Genomic DNA, 20,235 nt, shown 5'->3' on the forward strand with positions numbered 1-20,235 from the left:
GTCAGACACGACTGAAGCGACTTAGCAGCAGCAGCAACAGCAGTGTACCATAGTGTTGCTTCTCTATACTATGTATTTCATTCTGCAACTGCTCAGCCCAAAATTTTAAATACATTCTAGATGACGTACCTGCTAAAGTACAAGTGGCTGTTCAGAAGTAAATAGTAATACCTATTTTTTATGAAAGGTGTGTATTTAAAATGCTGTTTATTCTTTTGGGTCATGTATCAGGATGTCAGCACCTCAGAGTCACCTGCCCCTTTGTTTAACACAAGAGAAAGTTCAGACCCTGCTCGGTAAGCAGCCTGTCATAGGCACCCAGCTCACTGCTGAGCTGGTGTTAGAACCGTGGTCTTCCCCACCTCCAGTGCAGTGCCTCATAGTGACCCTTCTCCTAGATGCTCCTTCTCCATCAGATCCCGTTGGCGAGCCTATTTCTGTTGATGGTCAGTGCTGGGTTTTCATTCATTGTTGGTTTTGCTTTGTTTTTATCTTCAAGGAACATGTGGTCCTGTGTCACTACTGATCAACTTATCAGTAGAGTCTCTTTTAGTCATTATATACCTAGAGTTTAAGTTTGTCCTGGTGTTTGAATTTTAGCTCTGTCTGCCATGCACTAGTATTCAGAACAACAGCAGCTAACACTTGGGTAGCACTCAGTGTGCCTGGCACATTGCTCATTTGTTTCTTCCACAGTCCCAGGAGGTAGGTCAATCTGCACTTTATAGGTGAGGAAGTCAAGGCACAGAGAACTTAGTCGGTTGCCCACGTCCCCAGTTGGTGGCAGAGCTGGTTTTTAAGCCCTAGCAGCCTAGCTCCAGAGTTCATGCTCTGTAACTAACCTGTTTGCTATCCTGACCGTTAAGCAGTTAGGATTGTGCTTGACACGTAGTAAGTGCTCAAGAAGTGAAAGCTGTGATTATTAATACTGGCTATTATTCATTCACTCTTCAACTTTGAATCTCATTTGTGCTTATAAATTGCTGGTGTGGAATCTTCCTGTTTTTGTTTGTTTTTTTTTTTCCCTCTCTCCTGAACCCCCCTCCTATCTCCTACCCCCATCCCATCTTCTTGTTTTTAATTTACTGGTTTGAAGATAATTATACATTAAATTCTTGATGATTCTGACTATTGCTTTGCCAGGCAAGTATATCAAATATTATAGTGTGTTTGGTCAAATGAATCTAGCCTTAGTTGTCATTCCATCAGTGGAACTGTTTCAGACTAAGGTACTAACTTTTTTATTGGAAGCATTTTTTAGTTCAATTAACAGACACAAGATTATTTCAGCCTATCAATATTTTATGAAACAGAGTTGGTTCCATCTGTAACTGTGAATTTGATACCTCTACTTCATACAGTTCCCTAAGATGCTGTCTTAACTCTTAAGTTTAAAACCTAACTTGAGGTTCTGTTATTTCCTACTGCTTACCAGTGAAAGTCAGATTCTCTGTATTGAGATTGTTTCTCCTTCTCTGTTGGTCTTGACACTTTCTGAGACACACTCCTAAGTCTTTCTGTGGGGTAACCATAGCCTCGTTAACAGCGTCTGTTTTACTTGACCTAGTTCCTGGACAAGAGCAAAGCTTGATACTCCTGTTATAAAATGTTGGCACTAAAAGTTTTACAAGCGTGCACACTGTAAGAGGATATCTCTATTCTGAATCAGTTTGCACACTTGAAGCCCAAATCCTGTGCTGTGTTCCATCAGAGTTACTGTGTAAAGAGTTGAAGGCTAGTGTACATTTCAGTAATTATCCACTGTGTTCACATTCCACTAAGCTTGAGGACAAGGACCATGTCCTTAGATTCTCATAAGAGCTTTTCTCAGAGTAGATATTTAGTAGGTAATTGATAACAGTTGATATATGAAGGAATTGAAGGTATGGGGAATATGAAAAGGAACAGATTCCCCACTCTTGATGGATTGATTTTCACCCAGATTTTAATCTGTACATTGTATGTGAGTGTGTGTATGTTACAGTAGAAACAAAGCAGTACTTTTGAATGAAAACCATGCTTGATTAGTAAGGTCCTGTGAATATAGACCTCGAGGTAAAATGTCATCAAGTCTGTGCTCTTGCATTTTTTCAGACTATTAATAAAATACAGATAGTGTTCATTGACGGAAGTGGTTTCCAACTTGCAGTGATCTGAAATGTAGCAGAGTTTAGAGATCTCTTCAGTCTTAGGGAGCTTTGACTAGAATATCTCTATACGAAACTGAAAGAAGTCCTCCTGGGTCTAAATGACCTTTCACTTGTAGTGAGGAGTTTATCTTGCTAGTTTTCTTTTTCCAGATGGCTTTTAATCCAAGGGTAAAACCTTCTGATTAGCCTAGATTCCCTTGATAGTCTCTTCTGTTACAACTTCGTTAGATTTATTGAAAAGATTGGGGGGGGAACAGCAAACAAACAAAAAATAGATAATGTAAGCTTTATCAGAGTATAAGGACCATTAACATAATTTTTATTTAAGTATAATTTTATGAAATAATAAATGCACATGGCTTAAAAAGGTCAAATAGTACCAAAAAAGAGTGCTGCTGCTGCTGCTGCTGCTGCTGCTAAGTCGCTGCAGTCGTGTCTGACTCTGTGCGACCCCATAGACGGCAGCCCACCAGGCTCCCCCGTCCCTGGGATTCTCCAGGCAAGAACAGTGGAGTGGGTTGCCAGAGTGCCTTGTACTAAAAAACATAGTTTTCCTTTCCTTTCCTTTCTTCTTCTTCTGCTTCCTGAAGCAGTTTCACCTCATTTTCATCTTAGTATTTCTAAATAATATTCTTAAGCAGCTCTGTGTTCATTCATCCGTTTGCAGACGGATTCACCAGCAGATGTTGCCTGCTGATATCGCCTTGTGATAGATAGGAGGACCTACACTTGGCTACCTCTGTTTCCTATTCCCAACTTCCATTCCCTGCGTAGATTTATCATAATTTTAAGTTACTTAATTATTTATGTTGCATTATCTGGGCCATAAATATTATTTGCTTCCAAATCAAGTGATTGTTGAGTACATTTCCTTGGTATATAACTTTATTTTTTCAGAAGTTAATCGGTATCTCATTTAAGAATTTTGCTTAATTTTCCTTATTTTTATTACCATTCTATACCATCAACAGACTCTCAGCATGGGCTCAGTTTTCCACATGATCGGTAGTCTGTTAGAACCATTTTTCCCCAGATGGTTTCTTTTATAGTGTCCCCACTCCTCTTTCTCCAAGGCATAGTGGTCCTTCTCTGAGCCGGACCTTCCCAGTAAAGTGTGAAGAATTGTAATAGGTAAACTGAGAAGTTAATCCTTGGAACTCTCAGGAGTGCCGGGCAGAGCCTGGGGAAGCCAAGGCCTTTACAGCTCATCTTATGTGCCTTAGACTTGTTTTTTAGAAAGGTTGGGAAGCACTCTGTATTAGTACACTTAGACTGCTAAAATAAAATGCCACAGACTTAGGTGACCTAAACAAGAGAAGTTATTGTCTCTCAGTTCTAGAGACCAGAAATTCAACATCAGTAATATAAATTTTAGGAGGGACCCAGCCCATGCACTGCAATCTAAGCCTGCTGAATGGTAATCACTTATGACAGCCTCCTTTGAGCCCTTGTTTCTTGGCTCTTCCTTGTCACTTCTCTCTCTACCCCACCTCCCACCCCTGTAGTGGGATAGTCCATCTATTAAATTGCTGAGAAAGTACACATGTAAAGTATATTTTTTGAGCTCGTGTATGTCTGAACATATTCTGTCCTCATACTTGAAATATACTTTGGTTGAGTAAAGAATTCTAGATTTTAAAATTGTTCTCCCTAAGGATTTTGATTCCATCGCTACATTATTGTCCAGATTCCGTCTTACTTACATGAATTGCAGCGTCATTCTTCAGATCTTTGTCTGTGCGCTGTTTCTCTCTGTTTTCCTCCTTCCATCCTTCCCTATTTCCACACCCCTGGAAGCTTTTACTGTTTCCTTTTCTTGAATTCTGAAATTCCATAGACAATTTTTTCATTTCTTGTCCTTGAACATCAGACACCCTCTTATTCTGGAAGTTCGAGTTCCTTCAATTCTTGGACATTTTCGTGTACTTGTTGTTGGTAATTTCCTTTTCCTCATTTTCCCCATGCCCTTTCTAGTTTTCCTGTTAGTTAGATTTCTTCCAGACTGATGCTCTAGCTTTGTTATCTCTTCTCTCCCTGCTCTCCATTCTTTTCTCTTATTTTTCTTTCTAGGAGATTGGATCAGTTTTATTTTCAAGATCCTTTTTAACCTATTTATATTTTTGATTTCCAATTATAATTTTAAATTTAATTTGTACTCCCCCATTTTATAACAACAGGTATGTATTTATATATTTTAAATTTTCTTTTAGTTTTTAGCTTTACTTTTTTGGTTATGTTTTCTTTTTTTGTTTGTTTTTTTTCTGTTTCTAATATAATCTCTGTTTCTTGAGAGCATTCTTTTCCTCGTGTGTGTTTTAGAGTCTGGTTGTTGTTGTTGGAAGCTTTCCTTTAATGTGCAGTGAAAGAATGGTTAGCAGGTCTGTGTATCAGGGATAGAACCTGTTGACTGGTGGAAGTCACTGTAGGTGATCAAGCAGTGAATCATATTTCTTGCAAGTGCCATTCGGTTCAATTTCAGGTTGCAGTTGGAAATGAGGGTGTGAGCAGTGCTTAAGGTTTATCTGTCAGCTGACCTTCTGGAAGCCAGACGGGGGCAGCAGGCTGTGAGCCCAGTGCACAGACTTTCACTTCATTCTTCTGTATCCTCGCCCAACCCTCTGCTGTGTCATCACCCCACACTGGGTCATGGGTCATTCTGGTTCATTTTCTTGGGTAAGTCTTTGGGAATAGAAGGTAGTTTCTTGGCTGTATAGGGTAGAGAATAAAAACTGAGGTTCTGATGATTTCTTATACAGACATATACTTCTATAAAGACTTGGTTATGTGTCTCCTGAGTGTTCAGTACTATTCTAGGTCCTGCTGATATGCAGTGAACAGAACAGACAAGATCCCAGCCTGTGTGGAGCTTACATTCCTGCGGGCAAGAGAGATAATGCTAAGTGCTGAGATGAAAAAAACTAAGAGATAGGGGAGCAAAACAGGAAGCAGGTCAAGGGGGAGTGATTATTCGTGACATTGTAAGTAAAGTGGTTGAGGAGTAGTACCTTGCTGAGAAGATGACTGAGTAAAGTCCTGAGAGAAGGAAGGGAGCTCAAATGATGGAGGGAAATGGGAGGCCTGAGGCTGCGCTCAGCCTGGTGTACTGGAGGCCCAGCCAGGAGCCTGTGTGGCTGGAGCAGAGGCAGTCAGAGGTGAGGCCTCACTGGTCACTCCGTGAACTTCAGCTTTACCCTGAGGGAGAGAGGTGCCACTGGAGGGGTCTGAGCAAATGAGAAATATGATGGGACTTACTTTGGACCCCATGAAAACAAGACTGTATGGGGCAAGTGAGGGAGCCCTGATTCCAGTTCAAAGGCAGTTGTAACAGCCCCGGTGAGAGTTGGTGGTGAGTGGGGGAAGTGGTGGGCTTCACTGGTGGCTCAGACAGTAAAGAATCTGCCTGTGATATGGGAGACCCAGGTTCGATCCCTGGGTCAGGAAGATCCCCCGGAGGAGGAAATGGCAACCCGTTCCAGTATTCTTGCCTGGAGAATTCCGTGGACAGAGGAGCCTGGCAGGTACAATCCATGGAGTTGCAAAGAGTGAGACACATTTTAAATACAGAGCCCTCTGGGACTGCTGGTGGACAGGTAACCTATGAGTCAGTACTACTGCCCTCACCCCCACCGTTCACCCTGTTTCACAGCACTTTGAGCCTTCCCGGGAGTGGTGGAGAGATCTGAGTCAGTTCCCTCCCTTGTGCCTCCGTACAGGTTTAGTTCAGGTCAGTCACTCAGTTGTGTCCAACTCTGTGCAACCCCATGGACTACAGCATGCCAGGCCTGTCCATCACCAACTCCCAGAATTTGCTCAAACTCATGTCCATCAAGTCAGTGATGCTATCCAACCATCTAGTCCTTTATCATCCCCTTCTCCTCCCGCCTTCAATCTTTCCCAGCATCAGGCTCTTTTCCAGTGAGTCAACTCTTCGAGTCAGGTGGCCAAAGTATTGGAGTTTCAGCTTCAGCACCAGTTCTTCCAATGAATATTCAGGACTGATTTCCTTTAAGATGGACTGGTGGGATCTCCTTGCAGTCAAAGGGACTATCAAGAGTACCAACACCACAGTTCAAAAGCATCAATTCTTCAGTATTCAGCTTTCTTTAAGGTCTAACTCTCACATCTATACATGACTACTGGAAAAAAACATAGCTTTGACTAGACAGACCTTTGTCGGCAAAGTCTTACTCCTTTTCTTCCAAGGAGTAAGCGTCTTTTAATTATCATGGCTGCAGTCACCATCAGCAGTGATTTTGGAGCCCCCCAAAATAAAGTCTCTCATTGTTTCCCCATCTATTTACTATGAAGTGATGGGACCATATGTCATGATCTTAGTTTTCTGAATGTTGAATTTTAAGCCAGCTTTTTCAGTCTCCTCTTTCACTTTCATCAAGAGGCTCTTCATTTCCTCTTTGCTTTCTGCCATAAGGGTGGTGTCATCTGCATATCCGAGGTTATTGATATTTCTCCTGGCAATCTTAATTCCAGCTTGTGCTTCATCCAGCCCAGCATTTTGCATGATGTACTTTGCATAGAAGTTAAATAAGCAGTGTGACAATATACAGCCTTGATGGACTCCTTTCCCAATTTGGAACCAGTCCCTTGTGGCATGTCCGGTTCTAATTGTTGTTTCTTGACTTGTATATAGATTTCTCAGGAGGCAGGTCAGGTGGTCTGGTATTCCCATCTCTTTCAGAATTTTCCACAGTTTGTTGTCATCCACACAGTCAAAGGCTTTGGCATAGTCAATAAAACAGAAGTAAATGTGTTTTTGGAACCCTCTTGCTTTTTCTATGATCCAGCGGATGTTGGCAATTTGATCTCTGGTTCCTCTGCCTTTTCTGAACCCAGCTTGGACATCTGGAAGTTCACAATTCACATACTGTTGAAGCCTGGCTTGGAGAATTTTGAGCATTACTTTGCTAGCATGTGAGATGAGTGCAATTGTGTGGTAGTTTGAGCATCCTTTGGCATTGCCTTTCTTTGGGATTGGAATGAAAAACCTTTTCCAGGTGTAATTTTCTCCTCTTAAGCCACTTACTGTTCTTTCCTCTGTTCATCAGCTTTCAAAATTGTATAGTTCTCTCTTGCCCATTCTTTTTCCTTATAGGCTTATACCTTAATTTTGTCAACTCTCTTGTTAGTGAGGTTCAGAGAAGGAGTAGAGATAGACATGTTTCTTCTTCCCTGTTTCCTGGAAATCCGTGTATCTATTATTCGAGAATGTTCAACACAAGAATGCTAAGTGTGTGAGTTTTTTTCCCTGCAGCATATAGAACTGAAATTAAAGTTATTTTAGTAAAAGGTGAGAAGAGTTTTTAGAACACCTTTTATCTGCTAATCAGAGCCTTTCTTCCAAGGTGCCTTGTTTTTGTTGGCTGTTGTAAGCATTTCTGAGATTGAAAACTAACTTAAAAACGGTTTAAAGTTCATATAATCAGAATTATGACATAAATGCTAATGATTATCAGAAAGGTATTCATCACAGTTTGGCAACTCTTATCTGAGAATAGCATATCCTTTTCCTGAATCATTATTATAGCTAAAGTCTGCCATTTTTATCCTTTCTGTGAATGTCACCCTTCTGAAACCAGAGACATGACAATGACAGAAACCTATTTTTTCAGGTTTTTTTCATTTATAGTAAAATCATAAAGATTCAAAAATAATCATGGTTTTGTTAAACCACTTGTATATATTGTTAAAATCAGAACACTTTGTTGGGCTAACTTAAGTATGTTTTAGATTTATTGAGGATGGAAAACATGCCTTACTAATTTATTTAACTACCCCCACCCAGCATCCCGCACAGCACTTTACATATTATACAGTATCTGTTCAATGTGTCTGTGGAATAGTTTACTAAATAAAGTATCACAAACATACAGATATAATAAGCCAAAATCTACCCTCCTCAAATTAATATAACTTATTTGTCCCAGTAAATATCAGAAATGAAATGTCCCATTTATATCCAGATTGGTTCCAGGGTTTTCATCACCCTGGACTCATAGCTCCCCAGCCCTAACTTACGACAGAAGCCCGCTAAAGCTTTTCAACCAAGATAGCTAAATGCACACACACACCCGGAGATGCACTCTGAGCTTCAATAAAAATCTGCCTTGACAGCCCACAGAAATCTATTTGGTCATATTTAAATCCCTGCTGTGGGCTCAAAATCATGTTGGCTCTTTGGGAGGTAGCAAGGAAACTCAGCTCTTGGCTAGTGTCCCTGAGTAGTTGGCAAAAAGATGAATACAATGGATTGCATACAGTTCATACTAAACTAAATGGTGAAGACCATTCGTGATAGAGAAGTTGTGAGTTTGTTGTAGATAGGGATAACACTCAGCATTTGAAAATACTTTTAAGAAGTCTGGTCCAAATCCGTCTTCCCTAGTATAAGAATTTCTTAGATTATTTTTCACAGATGCTGTTCCTCTTTGCCTGTGACCTGTGAAGGGAGCCCCTTGCAGCTTTCTGAGGCTGCAGTTCTCTTATATGGAACCTGAGTGCACTTTCCTGTAATGTACACCCAGTACCCCTGCCCTGCCCTGTGGGCTTACTGAATGCACACTTCCCCTTTTCTTCGAGGTTACCTCTGTTCAGCATTTAAAGAAAGCCTTCAGGTTGAGAAAAAGTATAGCAAAGAGATAAAGGTCCTGAGTGCCGAGTGACCAGTTTTATCCCTTTGAAATGGAGACAGTTTCCTAGGAGTTGTTACCGGGATTAAACAGAATGATGTGTGTGAAGCAGGCAGTGCCTGGTCCATGGCCACAGTCAGTAGAGGTGACCGCTGGATGGTATGCTGTCACAGGCTGGGCAGGAAAGGGAGACAGGCCAGGTGGGGTTTGGACTTGGAGGGCTGTGATGAAGGTTTTGTTTTTCCTGTGAAAGAAAAAATGGGGAGCAGCAGTAAAGAGTGAAAACCTGTTGACCTACAGGTATAGAGCCAAGAAAAGGCAGGAGGCCATAGTGACTGGTTTTAAGCCTGGTAAAGGATGGCACAGATCACAAAGCAACTTTGTGTCTCATTGAACTTGGTATAATGGAGGATTATCTCAAGTGCTTATATTATTAATCGATCATTTCTCAAGCTCTCACTGTGTACCAACTGTTCTCAATATTAGAAATAACAGTGGTAAATACTGACAGAGTCTCTGCTTTCCTGGGATGTATGTTTTCTTGGGGAAGAAAACAGAAAAAAAGAAAACAAAAATACAAAGAGAATAATTTAAGGTAGTGATCACTATGACACAGGAAGACTAATGCAAAAGTGACTGGTTTTCAGGAAGAGGGGGCTGCCCTGTAGATCATGATCAAGGTCGGCCTCTTGGAGGAAGTGGACTTGAACTGAGACCTGGAGGATGAAAAGAATTAAGTTCACCAGCCCTGAGGCATGAGTGAGCTTGGTACAATCAGAGAAGACACACAAGGCCAGTCTGGCCAGACATGTGCCTGAGCAGGAACACGGTTTGAGATAGTGAGAGAAAACGGATGGGGCACAGCATACAGGGTCATGTGGCCAAAAGAAAGGGATTTAGACTTCATTCTAAATATACTGGGAACCAGCAGGCCTGTTGGGTAGTGACTATAAGCAAAGGAGTGACAAGATGGAATTACCGTTTTAAGAAATCACCCTGGGTTCCCCATGAAGAGTAGACTGGAGGGGAGCAGGCAGAGAAGCCCAGAGGTGGTGGCAGTGGTCCAGGCAGGAGGGGACAGTGGCTTGGACAAGGGCAGTAGTGGAGAACAGGAGAGAAGTGGTGCATTCTGAGTGTGCTCTGGAATTAGAGCCAGCAGGACTTGCTGATGGCTGAGATGCTGGAGAAGGAAAAGACCAGGACTGAGGGTGAGGTCTGTGGCCTGAGCCACTGGCAAGGTGGTCTATCAAGAAGGGGAGGACTGGGAAGGAACAGTTTTTTGGAGTTAGGCTGGGGCAGGAGTTGAATTCAGAGAAGGCAATGGCACCCCACTCCAGTACTCTTGCCTGGAAAACCCCATGGACGGAGGAGCCTGGTAGGCTGCCGTCCATGGGGTCGCACAGAGTCAGACATGACTGATGCGGCTTAGCAGCAGCAGCACACAGATCAGGAAATTGAGGGTCAGAGTCGTGATTGGCTTGCCTCCTACAGCTTAGTGCTGGCAGAGTCAGCTCGGACCCAGATTTCCGATTCCGAGTGCATTGCCCATTCTGTGCCAAGTAAGGTGTCCTCTCTTGATATCCCATTGCCACTCTGTCCCCAAGGCTGCCCAGTCTTTTACCTACTGAGCTCCGAGGGAAGCCTCGGCTTCCCAGGTGGCACAGTGCTAAAGAATCCGCCTGTAGTGCAGGAGCTGTGAGTTCGATCCCCGGGACAGGAAGATCCCCTGGAGAAGGAAATGGCAACCCGCTCCATTATTCTTGCCTGGGAAATCCTACAGAGAGAAGAGCCTGGTCAGCTATAGTCTGTGAGGTCACAGAGTCTGACACAGCTGAGCGACTACACCACCACCACTACCATCACCACACCTGGGAAGCCAAGGTTGCTATATTCCCTGGAATTTTCCCTTGAAGAAGATGCAGCCTTTTCCTGAGACAGAATTCTAATTTTTCTTAATATTATATTTAATATTACCTATTTAAATATTAATTCTAGTATTTCCTTGAGGAGATGGAAAATTCCCTTTCTTCCTGGATAAGCAGCTTTACATAGCACTCCTGTGCCACCAGTCCAAAGGAAATGCTATTCTCACATACCACATTCCCGAAATGCCTGACAATCCTCCACTTTAAGATATACTTCTGACACAGAGCTATGTTACCAGGTATTCCTGTCTTTTTAAAGTCAACTTATTGTAAAACTCACTGGCCCAGTAGCCTGGCCAGAAGACAGTGTTTGGTTAAAATTTCCAAATCTGTCAAGAGTTAGTATGTAGAAGAAAGACAAAGAAGATTTTTAATTTGCTTTGTCCACTCTCTTTGTCCCTCCACTTTGTCCACTCTCGTGGTTCGTCTGGCTCGATGTGGTGGCTAGAGCCAGGAGGGCCCTTGAGGGTAGTGACCTGGACAGGGCTGGAGGGAGCTGACTTGAATATTCGTGTGCAGTGGGCACAGCTGGTGGCATCTGTGTGGAGCCTTGCAAGCCATGCAGCCCTCAGCATGGGGCCCAGAGAGGAGCTGGACAAGGCCTGAGAGAATAGCCTGTGAATGGAACGGAGACTAGTCCACAGTGTCCACTATGCTGTCGCCGCTGTTGTGAGATGAGCCAACCGAACTTCCACAGTGTTGGGAGCTTTCGGGGCATTTCTTACGCGTGTCGTGCGGTGTCTCCTTCAATGATTTCCTTCTGTGTTGGTCTAGATGCACACCAGCATAAGAGAACTATTAGTTGAACTAAGCTTTTACTCTTGAAATGTAGAATTTTTTTGGAAGTATTTTTATTTTTATTTTTGGTAGCGTCTCCTGCAAGCTAACACAAGCGTGTTCTCTATGAGAAAATGTAAAGATTGTTTTGACGTAGATCATCTTTATGCCTACCTCTCTCACCCCCTCCATTTAGAGCATTAAATTTGTTAGTCTTGGCGTTTAAAAAGCAATGTGGCCCTGCAGATGGCCTGATTTTTGTCTTTTGGTGAAAGTTTACCTTGACAAAGTTGTTATTAGGAATTAGGAAGTCTTTTTTGTATACACATACTGTGTAGATGGCATTTCTGTACCTAATGCCTCTGAAAATATCCTCTCTAACAATTAAAGGAGACTTGAAAGTTTCACAGAACATGAGTGTCTATCCTGCTCCAGCCTGATCACTTCAAAGGTGGTGGGATAATTAGTAGCTAAACAAAACACAGCTAAAGAGGTAGCTAAACAGTGGTAGTTACAAGCTCTGTGTTATAAAAGCTCAAGAAGAAGGTTGAAGAGGCCACAGTACATGGGTGAACTGGGACAGAAAAATCAGTTCTGACTAGTTGGGTTCAACATCAGTGCTCTGTGATAAGCAAAGCTTGAATGCAATTGATTGGACAGAGAAGGCCCGCTGGAGAAGTGAAAGTATTTGATCAGTAGCTGTTTAAAATGTGGCAGACCCAGTCAGCAGCATCACTTCCTGTGACCTGGACCACAGAGGAGGACCAGGCAGAGAGAGCCAAGCGTGGAGGAGAGAGGAAGGATTCCGTAGGAGGAGGGAATTAACATGAAGCAGCCAGGATTCACTCACAGCACTCTCTTTATTTTTTTAAACTTTTTACTTTATATTGGAGTATAGCTGACTAACAATGCTGTAATAGTGTCAGGTGGACAGCAAAGGGACTCGGCCATACATATACATGTATCTGTTCTCCCCCTAAAATACACAACACACTTTTTAGATAAGGGAATTCCAATAGAGAAATTCAAAGACTTTTAATGAAGTACATCATCCTCTGGGTCTTTGTGAGGTTCATTGTGCATCTCATCAGTAAATGCATAGTGAATGAGCTCTCCCTCAAAGAAACTGGCCCTTGGTCAGAGATCTCTAGAACAGTTCATCCTTTTAGTAATATGCAAACTATTGGGGAAGGTGAGATGAGTTAGTAATAACTTGTATAGCAAAGTTATGAATTTGTTGTATGTTTATTTATGAAGGAAGGAAAGCTTACTTTAACTTTAAATTCTGGTGGTGATGGGAAAATATTAGAACCCCAAAGTCTTGATCTACTTTCCCAAGTGTTCTCAACATCCGGGTACTTCATAGTGAAGCTATGACCTGTATAATAGATGCATAATGATGCTCCACAGGGGAAAGTAGAGCAGACATGGGTCTGGAATGTTCTTCTTGTTTTCTCTTCACCTTCTTCCTTGATCAAATTTATAGATAAGAGTTAAAGACAGGAAGGGGCTTCCTGGTAGCTCAGATGGTAAAGGATCTGCCTGCGATATGGGAGACCTAGGTTTGATCCCTGGGTTGGGAAGATGCCGTGGAGGAGGGCATGGCAACCCACTACGATATTCTTGTCTGGAGAATCCCATGGACAGAGGAGCCTGGCGGGCTTCAGTCCATAGGGTCGCAGTGAGCCGGACATGACTGAGCGACTAAGCACAGCACACAAAGATAGGAAGGGGCATTCACATAGAGTGCTGATTGGAGTCATGTTTGGGACTAGAGTTTTTATTAAAGTCAAAATAATGTGTATAAGCCTCTTGAACTTTGGCATAAGTTCTGTATGAACAAGATTCATCAAGGGCAAACACTTGTATCTTGAGCCTTGCTTTCTATGATGCTCAGTGCATTTATTAGAAGGGTGAGCAGATTTCCTGCTCAGTTGGGTTTTTGTTTGCTTGTTTTATTGTTTAATCCTTTAACAAAAATTACCTGTCAGCCTAAGGAATTCCCAAGTTAAATTTCATTTCACTCCTCAGGAAACCAAATTATTATATTTCCAGATTTCCTCTGACTTTTGCTGCCATTCACAATGAGGGAGGAAAAAGTGGACTCCTTTGATGTGGGGGGAAAAAGCAATATATCACTTCTCTCAGAGGACATTTCTCAGTCTCTCATGTGAAAAAGGATTAGCACCTCCAACAAAGGTCCTGGAGATCACAGAATCGGCAGCAGCACCAAACAGTATTCCAAAGCAGAGGAAAAACTGTATTTGAGCAAGAGTGTTTGTCCTGGCAAACAGAAGATTTTTAATAACTGCAAATCTGAGATAATGGCATACCCTCCTCAGCATCGCCCCCTAAATCCTCAAACAGCCAGTTTAAGTGGAGTGAAGTCAACCTTTGTTTTAAAATAGAAATACAGTCTTATCAAAATGCAGTTTTTTTCCACAGGCTGATTCAGCTTATCTATCTTTGGTTCATAGGGATTACACATTTACGGATAACATCGTTTGGCAGATTCATCTTTGACCCTCTCTTGTTCAACAAAAGTTCCATGATAAGGTCACTTGCCTCCATTTTGCATTAATAAAAATTATTCAGCAACCTGCTAAATTAATTTATTAGATTTTAACTGAATGTCTATTAGAAGAAAAGAAAGTCTCCTCTGATTTCCCAACACATTAAAGAATCCGTATACAGTAAGCATGAAGAGGCAGTGGAAAGTAAGAAAATGTTAAATTTGCGTGTGGCAAAAAATCCAAGAGAAAAAGTTTGTTAAGCAAGGCTGGGCAAAAAGCTTTGCTTTTTCCAGACCTTCACTTGTTATTTCAGTTTTCTATCTTCATGTTTTCTAAAATTGAGAGAATGAAAAGGCTTTGACTTAGAGTAATAAAAATAATACCTTGTACTCATGTAACACTTGAAACCGTCTAAAATCCTCTCTGCTAGTCTGAAGCTTCAAAGTCTGGATGTCTTTGGCTCCCTACTTTGCTTGATCCTTTTGAATGAAAGACTCCAGTGGGAGGGGAGAAGGGGGCTGATGGAGTTAACAGCGTGAGCCCCAAGATAAGGTATACGACACCAGACAGTCCTTCAGAGTTTCCTTCCAAAAAGAAATCCTGGCAACTCTTTAACCTTTGAAATCAAGGTGATTTTTGTCCACATAAACACCTCAGGAAGATTTTATTTAATTTGCTTTTTGAAGAACAAATTTTGGTCTTCGGTAGCTAGCCGGTAACCCTCTGACCTTTTAGTAAATATCCAAGTAAAGCTTTGAAATTAGGGTTTTTAGTGTTTTATGGCCCAGAATAAAAATCTCCAATTCTGTTTCCAAATAGTGTAGCCTCAACACATTTTATTAAGCTCTCGACACATTCAGCCATGTGTATTTTGTAAAGTTCCTATGGTTATTGTTTTACAATAGCTGCTTCCAGAAGCATTGTAAGGGTTTCAATTAATCAGCCCTTTGTGTGCTTCAGACTATGCAAATTTATCACATCAAACCATTCAACTGCTCATGGGAAAGCCGTGTAAAAACTGCATTGTCTTCTAGCGCCTCCTCTCATTGAGAGTGATGTTTTAATAAGAAAGCTAATCAAGTTTTCTTATGCATTATTTATCTGTTAACATGTAAGGAAGAGCCGAATTAAAATTATGTCAACCGGGATATGGCAAGCGATGTGATAGATCTGGAAGTGATTCAACATCAGAACAAAGCTAATATGATTCAACAGTTTTTTTTCCTCCTCCCCTCCCCCTCGGGATTATTTAAGGTGGTGGTGTGGAGAATAAAAGAAGGTTAATTCAATAACTGGAAAGGGGGAAAGGAAGAAAGGAGTAACCACCTGTGTTAGCCTTCCCATTTCGACTTAGAGATTTACATTTCTGAATATGTAAAGGCTTATCGAGATGAGTTTGTTCAAAGTAGAAACATTTCTTATTGAACACGAACAGTTCGAACTTGAAAGCATTCCTGCTGCTTCTTCAGCCCCATTTAGCACCATATTCATCAGCGGTAAGCTACTCTGCCCTGGAAATCCGCAGCCCAGGTCCTGTGAAGTCCTAAGTTATTACAAGAGACACTGTCCTGATCGCGTGAAATGATCTGCATGGCCCAGTGGAGGGAGCTGCCTTTTAGCCTCTTAAGCCACAGTTAGTACCACTGCATCTGCCCCTTCCATCCATTCATTAAGTTGGTCTCCTTTGCCTTGCTAGTTTGCTTCCTGCTGAGAGTAATTAGGTTTCTTATATAATAATAATTCCTTGTGTTTAGCTGCCGCCTTTCTCTGAGGACCTGAAAGTACCTCTCAGACATTAGCTCATCTGTTTTTGTAATACGATTTCCTCATGAGATAGATGCTAATTATTCCCATTCCAAAGACCAAACAACTAAGGCTCCCTGGAACGTGGTGCTTTATTTACCCCCCAGGTAACAATATTGGTTGAATAGCACAGAGACAAAGTAAGATCTCCTGCTTCCTTGATGCCCTGCCCTATGCAGGTCTCATCCAAGGGGTGATGAGCCTTCTATGGATGGCACTCCTCCTGCCCCTGTGTCTGAACCTCATTAATACTGGGCTTTGCAGTGATCACACCTTCCCCGAACACCAAGCTTCTTCCTGCACTGTGACCAGTAGAGAAGCATGGCAGCATCATTTCACCTTCACTTAGTGCTCAGAGTATGAAACTGTGCAGAATAAATAGCCTTGTCTAACCAGTACCCACAGAGAGTACAAGTTGGCAGTGTAGACTCTGATCGGTGTTATTTCAGCAGGATCGGCTCTGCATCACTTAGAGCATTAGAATGTGGTAAGCTGAACCGGTCCAGGTGTTTTTGTGGTCAGCATTCAGCTGAGCTGCTCTGCTTGGGGCAGCTCTGAAGTGGACCCAAGTTCTTGAACCTCTTCATATTCCTACCTCTATCACAACACTTGTCACACAGCCTGTTAATTGAGGAAAATGATTCTCTCTTTTTTACTCAGAAAAGAAAGAGTAAAAATATGTAGCAACCTGAAAGTGGTAAATTTAATCCAAAAGTGTTTATACTTAGAAGGTAGACTTGCTGCATAAAATTTTTAAAAATTAAGAAGTGAAGCAGAATGTGATCTTAAGGGGAGACCAGGCTGTCAACAAAAGAGAAAAACCTTTTGCTAGTTGGTTCTTGGCACGTTAAAGTCACACCAAAAATAGTTGTCAGGTTAAAGATGTTATTTCAGTTTTTGTCTTTAGCCAGCTGTTATTTGCTTTTCTATCTCTGTGTGGTAATGTAATGCTTTAGTTTTTTTTTCCATATCTTTTTTCTCACTTTCTTACGTTTTCTTCCCCCCCCAACCCCCGTGTGGATTGAAATGGATCCATTACATTAAGACTAGTTTGTGTTTTTTTTTTAATCCACAAATGACTTTTGAACAACTGAGTTGCTGTTTATAATTAGAAATACTTTCTAAGAGTGATTTGTCAGATTAACTGGAATTTTGCTGGGTAAACCTATTCTTAAAATGATTTATGTGTTGTTCTGCAAGGCACAGAAATAGAAATACAAATTGGTGTAAGAGCCTCCACTATCTGGACCATGACACAGAGAGCTGTGACAGCAGGTCCCCAGACTTGCCTTTGCCGTGTGGCTGGGCAGTCAGACTTGTAGTTTCTTGAGACTCCGTAAGTTCTTCACCTTTACAACCTGATATTAAGATGGATGGTGACGGAATAATATTTTATTGACTGGGTATCCGTGGACTCTTTCTGCTCTAACTTTCTGTGTTCCAGTTTCTCCTTCTTGTCTGTTTCCATCTGTTAGAAGTTCTATAGTGTCATCTGTGGTCTAATTCTCACTTGGCCCTTGTGAGTGTGTTAAGTGTTCCAGGCCTGTTAAACTAGTGTATTTGTATTTCACTGCCAGGCAGTTGTGCTATAAACAATGGGGTTGAGACACCAGCATGAGCCAGGGGATGAAATTTTATTTTAAAATCTGAAATGCTGCGTAAGCATTTAAGGTATGAATCAGTAATTGTTTCACAACAGCTTCCATTAGATATGGTTTATTTGTAGTCCATCCTCTTTTCAAGGATCCAGGAGAGTGTTAACACACTGAAGCGTACGGCATATCATTTACATTTTTAAACTAGCATTAAAGGAGAGTAACTTTAAAGAGGTCTAAATATCGGAGGAGATTTTTATGCCAGTGTTCCTAAAGAAGCCAAAGTTTTAATTTTTCATTTGCAAAATAAGAGGAAAAAAAAAACCTTCCTGCTTTAATTAAAGATTTGAATAATTCTGAAACAGAAATACCTTAAAAAAAAAAAAAAGAAAGAAAAGTCTGGTTCTAAGATCGAACACTCTCTGCCCCACCCCCTAATGAATTCAGTAAAATACAAAGTTTAAAAAAATCATCTGTCTCATTTGAGATTCGAGATCATCAAATTCTGTCTAAATATTTTGTTTTAACTCCTAAGCTCATTATGGTTCCTTTGTGTTAACTTGTATTAAAATCTGTCAGCTATGACTGGTCTCATAAGCACAGTCAGCGGACCAGAATAAGTTAATTATTTACTTGTGTCACTAGTGCTCTTCATCTAATGAAATGCACAGCTGTGTTGGATCTGCAGTTGGATGTGTAGCGCGCATTGTTCCGCAAGTCAGCAGAGGGTAGAAGCCGCAATGATGGAGAGCCCTCAGTTCTTTCTGCTGTTCTGGCTTTCTGTGTCGATTTCATGGATCTTTTATCATTCACTTTCACACAAAACAAACAACACAGGCCTGTCTGCTATGGGAACCATCTTGGCATATAAAAGGGTTTTCAGAGCCTAAAGTAATTTTAAGTTAGCGAAGATTTAATTTTTGGCTTACAGGTGCCCTTGATTCAGATGTGGCCCCAGCAGTTCCTATTATGGAATGAAAAAAAAAAAAATCTGTAAGTGACTTACATAACCAATACTTTTTAAAATTGCAATGTCAGAAAAGGGCTGGTAAGAAAATTAACTTCCCAAGAAAGGAAGTTCTCTACCAAATATTAATCAGATCTCAAGCAGAGTTGTTGGAGATTCAGATTTAAGGGCGGGGAGCACTGCTTTCATTTTAATCACAAAATGAAGTTAAATTTGCTTGATAAAACGTGTCCACTAAGACTGGGAATACAGAATGCAAATCATGTCTTTCTTTACCCTCCACCAATCTGAGTGTGTCCAGCTTCCACCGGGGTTCCTGCACCTCCTGCTCCTCACTCCCACCTTCTCCTACCGGGCGAACAGGCAGCTTCCCCTAGAGCCGACGCCAGCATCCCCCTGTGAACTGCTGCGGAAGGGGGTGCTGAAGCTTTTCTTCAGTTTTGCTTTTAAGGGATGTAGCCAGCCCTTCACCTCCTCACCAGCCAAAGTGACATTCTCACCCAAGCACATCCTGGGACTGGCCTCTGCAGGAATTGCTGTTTTTAACATTTTGTTCACTGCTAAACAATGTTGTTGTCGGTTGCACCTAGATTTACAATTTGATCTCTTTCAGAGTAGATTTCCCAGTAGCCCCAGTGTTTTGTCGGATAATTTCAGTGTAGACAAGATGGATTTTTGGAGAGAAGAAAAGAGAGTCACAGACTCTGCTTGATTTAAATTCTAACACATTGTAGCTGAATTTGCAGTCAAGTGAACTGACTGTTTCTATGCTTGATGTAGGAAAGCATATGTTCTTTATGATAAACAATACAGTTTCAACCAAAAAGCCAAGTAAAGTACCTACATGCTCTAGAATTCAGCTTTATAAACCTAATTACCATTATTGTTGGCAGTGACTCGAAATCTGAGTATTGATAACTGATGTCAAATAGATAAATGGTGCTCTTTTTCTTTATACTTCAGGTCTTGGTGTTTATAACACGTCGCCAAAAAAAATCTCTTTTGAAATAGTTTGAGTAGTTATGTAGAAACCAAACTGAGGAAAGAAACGTTTCTTTGAGGACAGTTTCTTTTTAATAGATGCAGATGGTTGATAGCTTCATGTACAAAGGAAAATAAATTTCCTATTTTGAAATATTAAAGCACACCTGTGGCAGATTCATGTCAGTGTATGGCAAAACCAATACAGTATTGTAAAGTAAAATAAAAAATTTTAAAAAGCATTTTTTTTCTTGCTCCAATGCCATTGTACACTAGCTTTCTAATTCTGAATTTTGTAGATTGTGGTTAACAATCTAAATTGTACTCTTGTATTCCTCCTATCAACAAAGAAGTCAGAGGAATTTAAAATTATTTAAGTGGTAAGATTTTATAAGTTAGATTTTTAACTCTACAGGTTAGAATAATATTTAGGGAGTAATAAAGTACAACCAATTTAAGAGACTATCAGTAGAGTGCAGAGAGTGGGTGGGGTTTTGTTTTGTTTTCATGCTTAGAATTTCATGTTGAACTCTAGCCTTTTCTTCCAAGAATAATTTGGCATTTAATTTTCTTGTTCAACTTCACACTTCAATCTGAGGTCCCTTTTCTGATGCGCTGTCAACTATAGGAATTACAATTCCTTAGGGCAGCTTAGGGAAAGCCAGGGGAGCTGGGGCAGAAACTGGCCCCCCAAGCCAAGGGCTCAGCAGCCAGTGGGTAGGCCCGTCAGCACATCGGCCACGCACAAGTACTCCTTGTCCAAGGTTTCAAAACCACAATTTAAACACACCCCTCGCTCAGTCAGCTCTCTGTGTTTGGTGGTCAGAGAACTCACATTCCTGGGACCTGGGTACGGCACATCAGAAGCTGGGTGACGCAG

At 41.3% G+C, this 20,235-nt stretch overlaps 1 protein-coding gene across 2 annotated transcripts in view; it reads left to right on the forward strand.

Annotated features, from left to right (window-relative positions):
• POLR3B (RNA polymerase III subunit B) overlaps positions 1 to 20,235 on the forward strand; it is a 115,719-nt gene that overhangs the window by 80,551 nt on the left and 14,933 nt on the right. Inside the window, exon 24 of one of the 2 annotated variants that reach the window (XM_069585245.1) lies at positions 18,339 to 19,494. The exons of the other annotated variant lie outside the window; for it this stretch is intronic. Within the exon in view, the coding sequence (XP_069441346.1) occupies positions 18,339 to 18,385 (47 nt within the window). The 3' untranslated portion in view covers positions 18,386 to 19,494. Of the gene's footprint in view, positions 1 to 18,338; positions 19,495 to 20,235 lie in introns of those variants that run through there. 2 annotated transcript variants of the gene reach the window in all.

Source organism: Ovis canadensis, chromosome 3, assembly GCF_042477335.2.
Source record: "Ovis canadensis isolate MfBH-ARS-UI-01 breed Bighorn chromosome 3, ARS-UI_OviCan_v2, whole genome shotgun sequence".
NCBI lineage: Eukaryota > Metazoa > Chordata > Mammalia > Artiodactyla > Bovidae > Ovis > Ovis canadensis.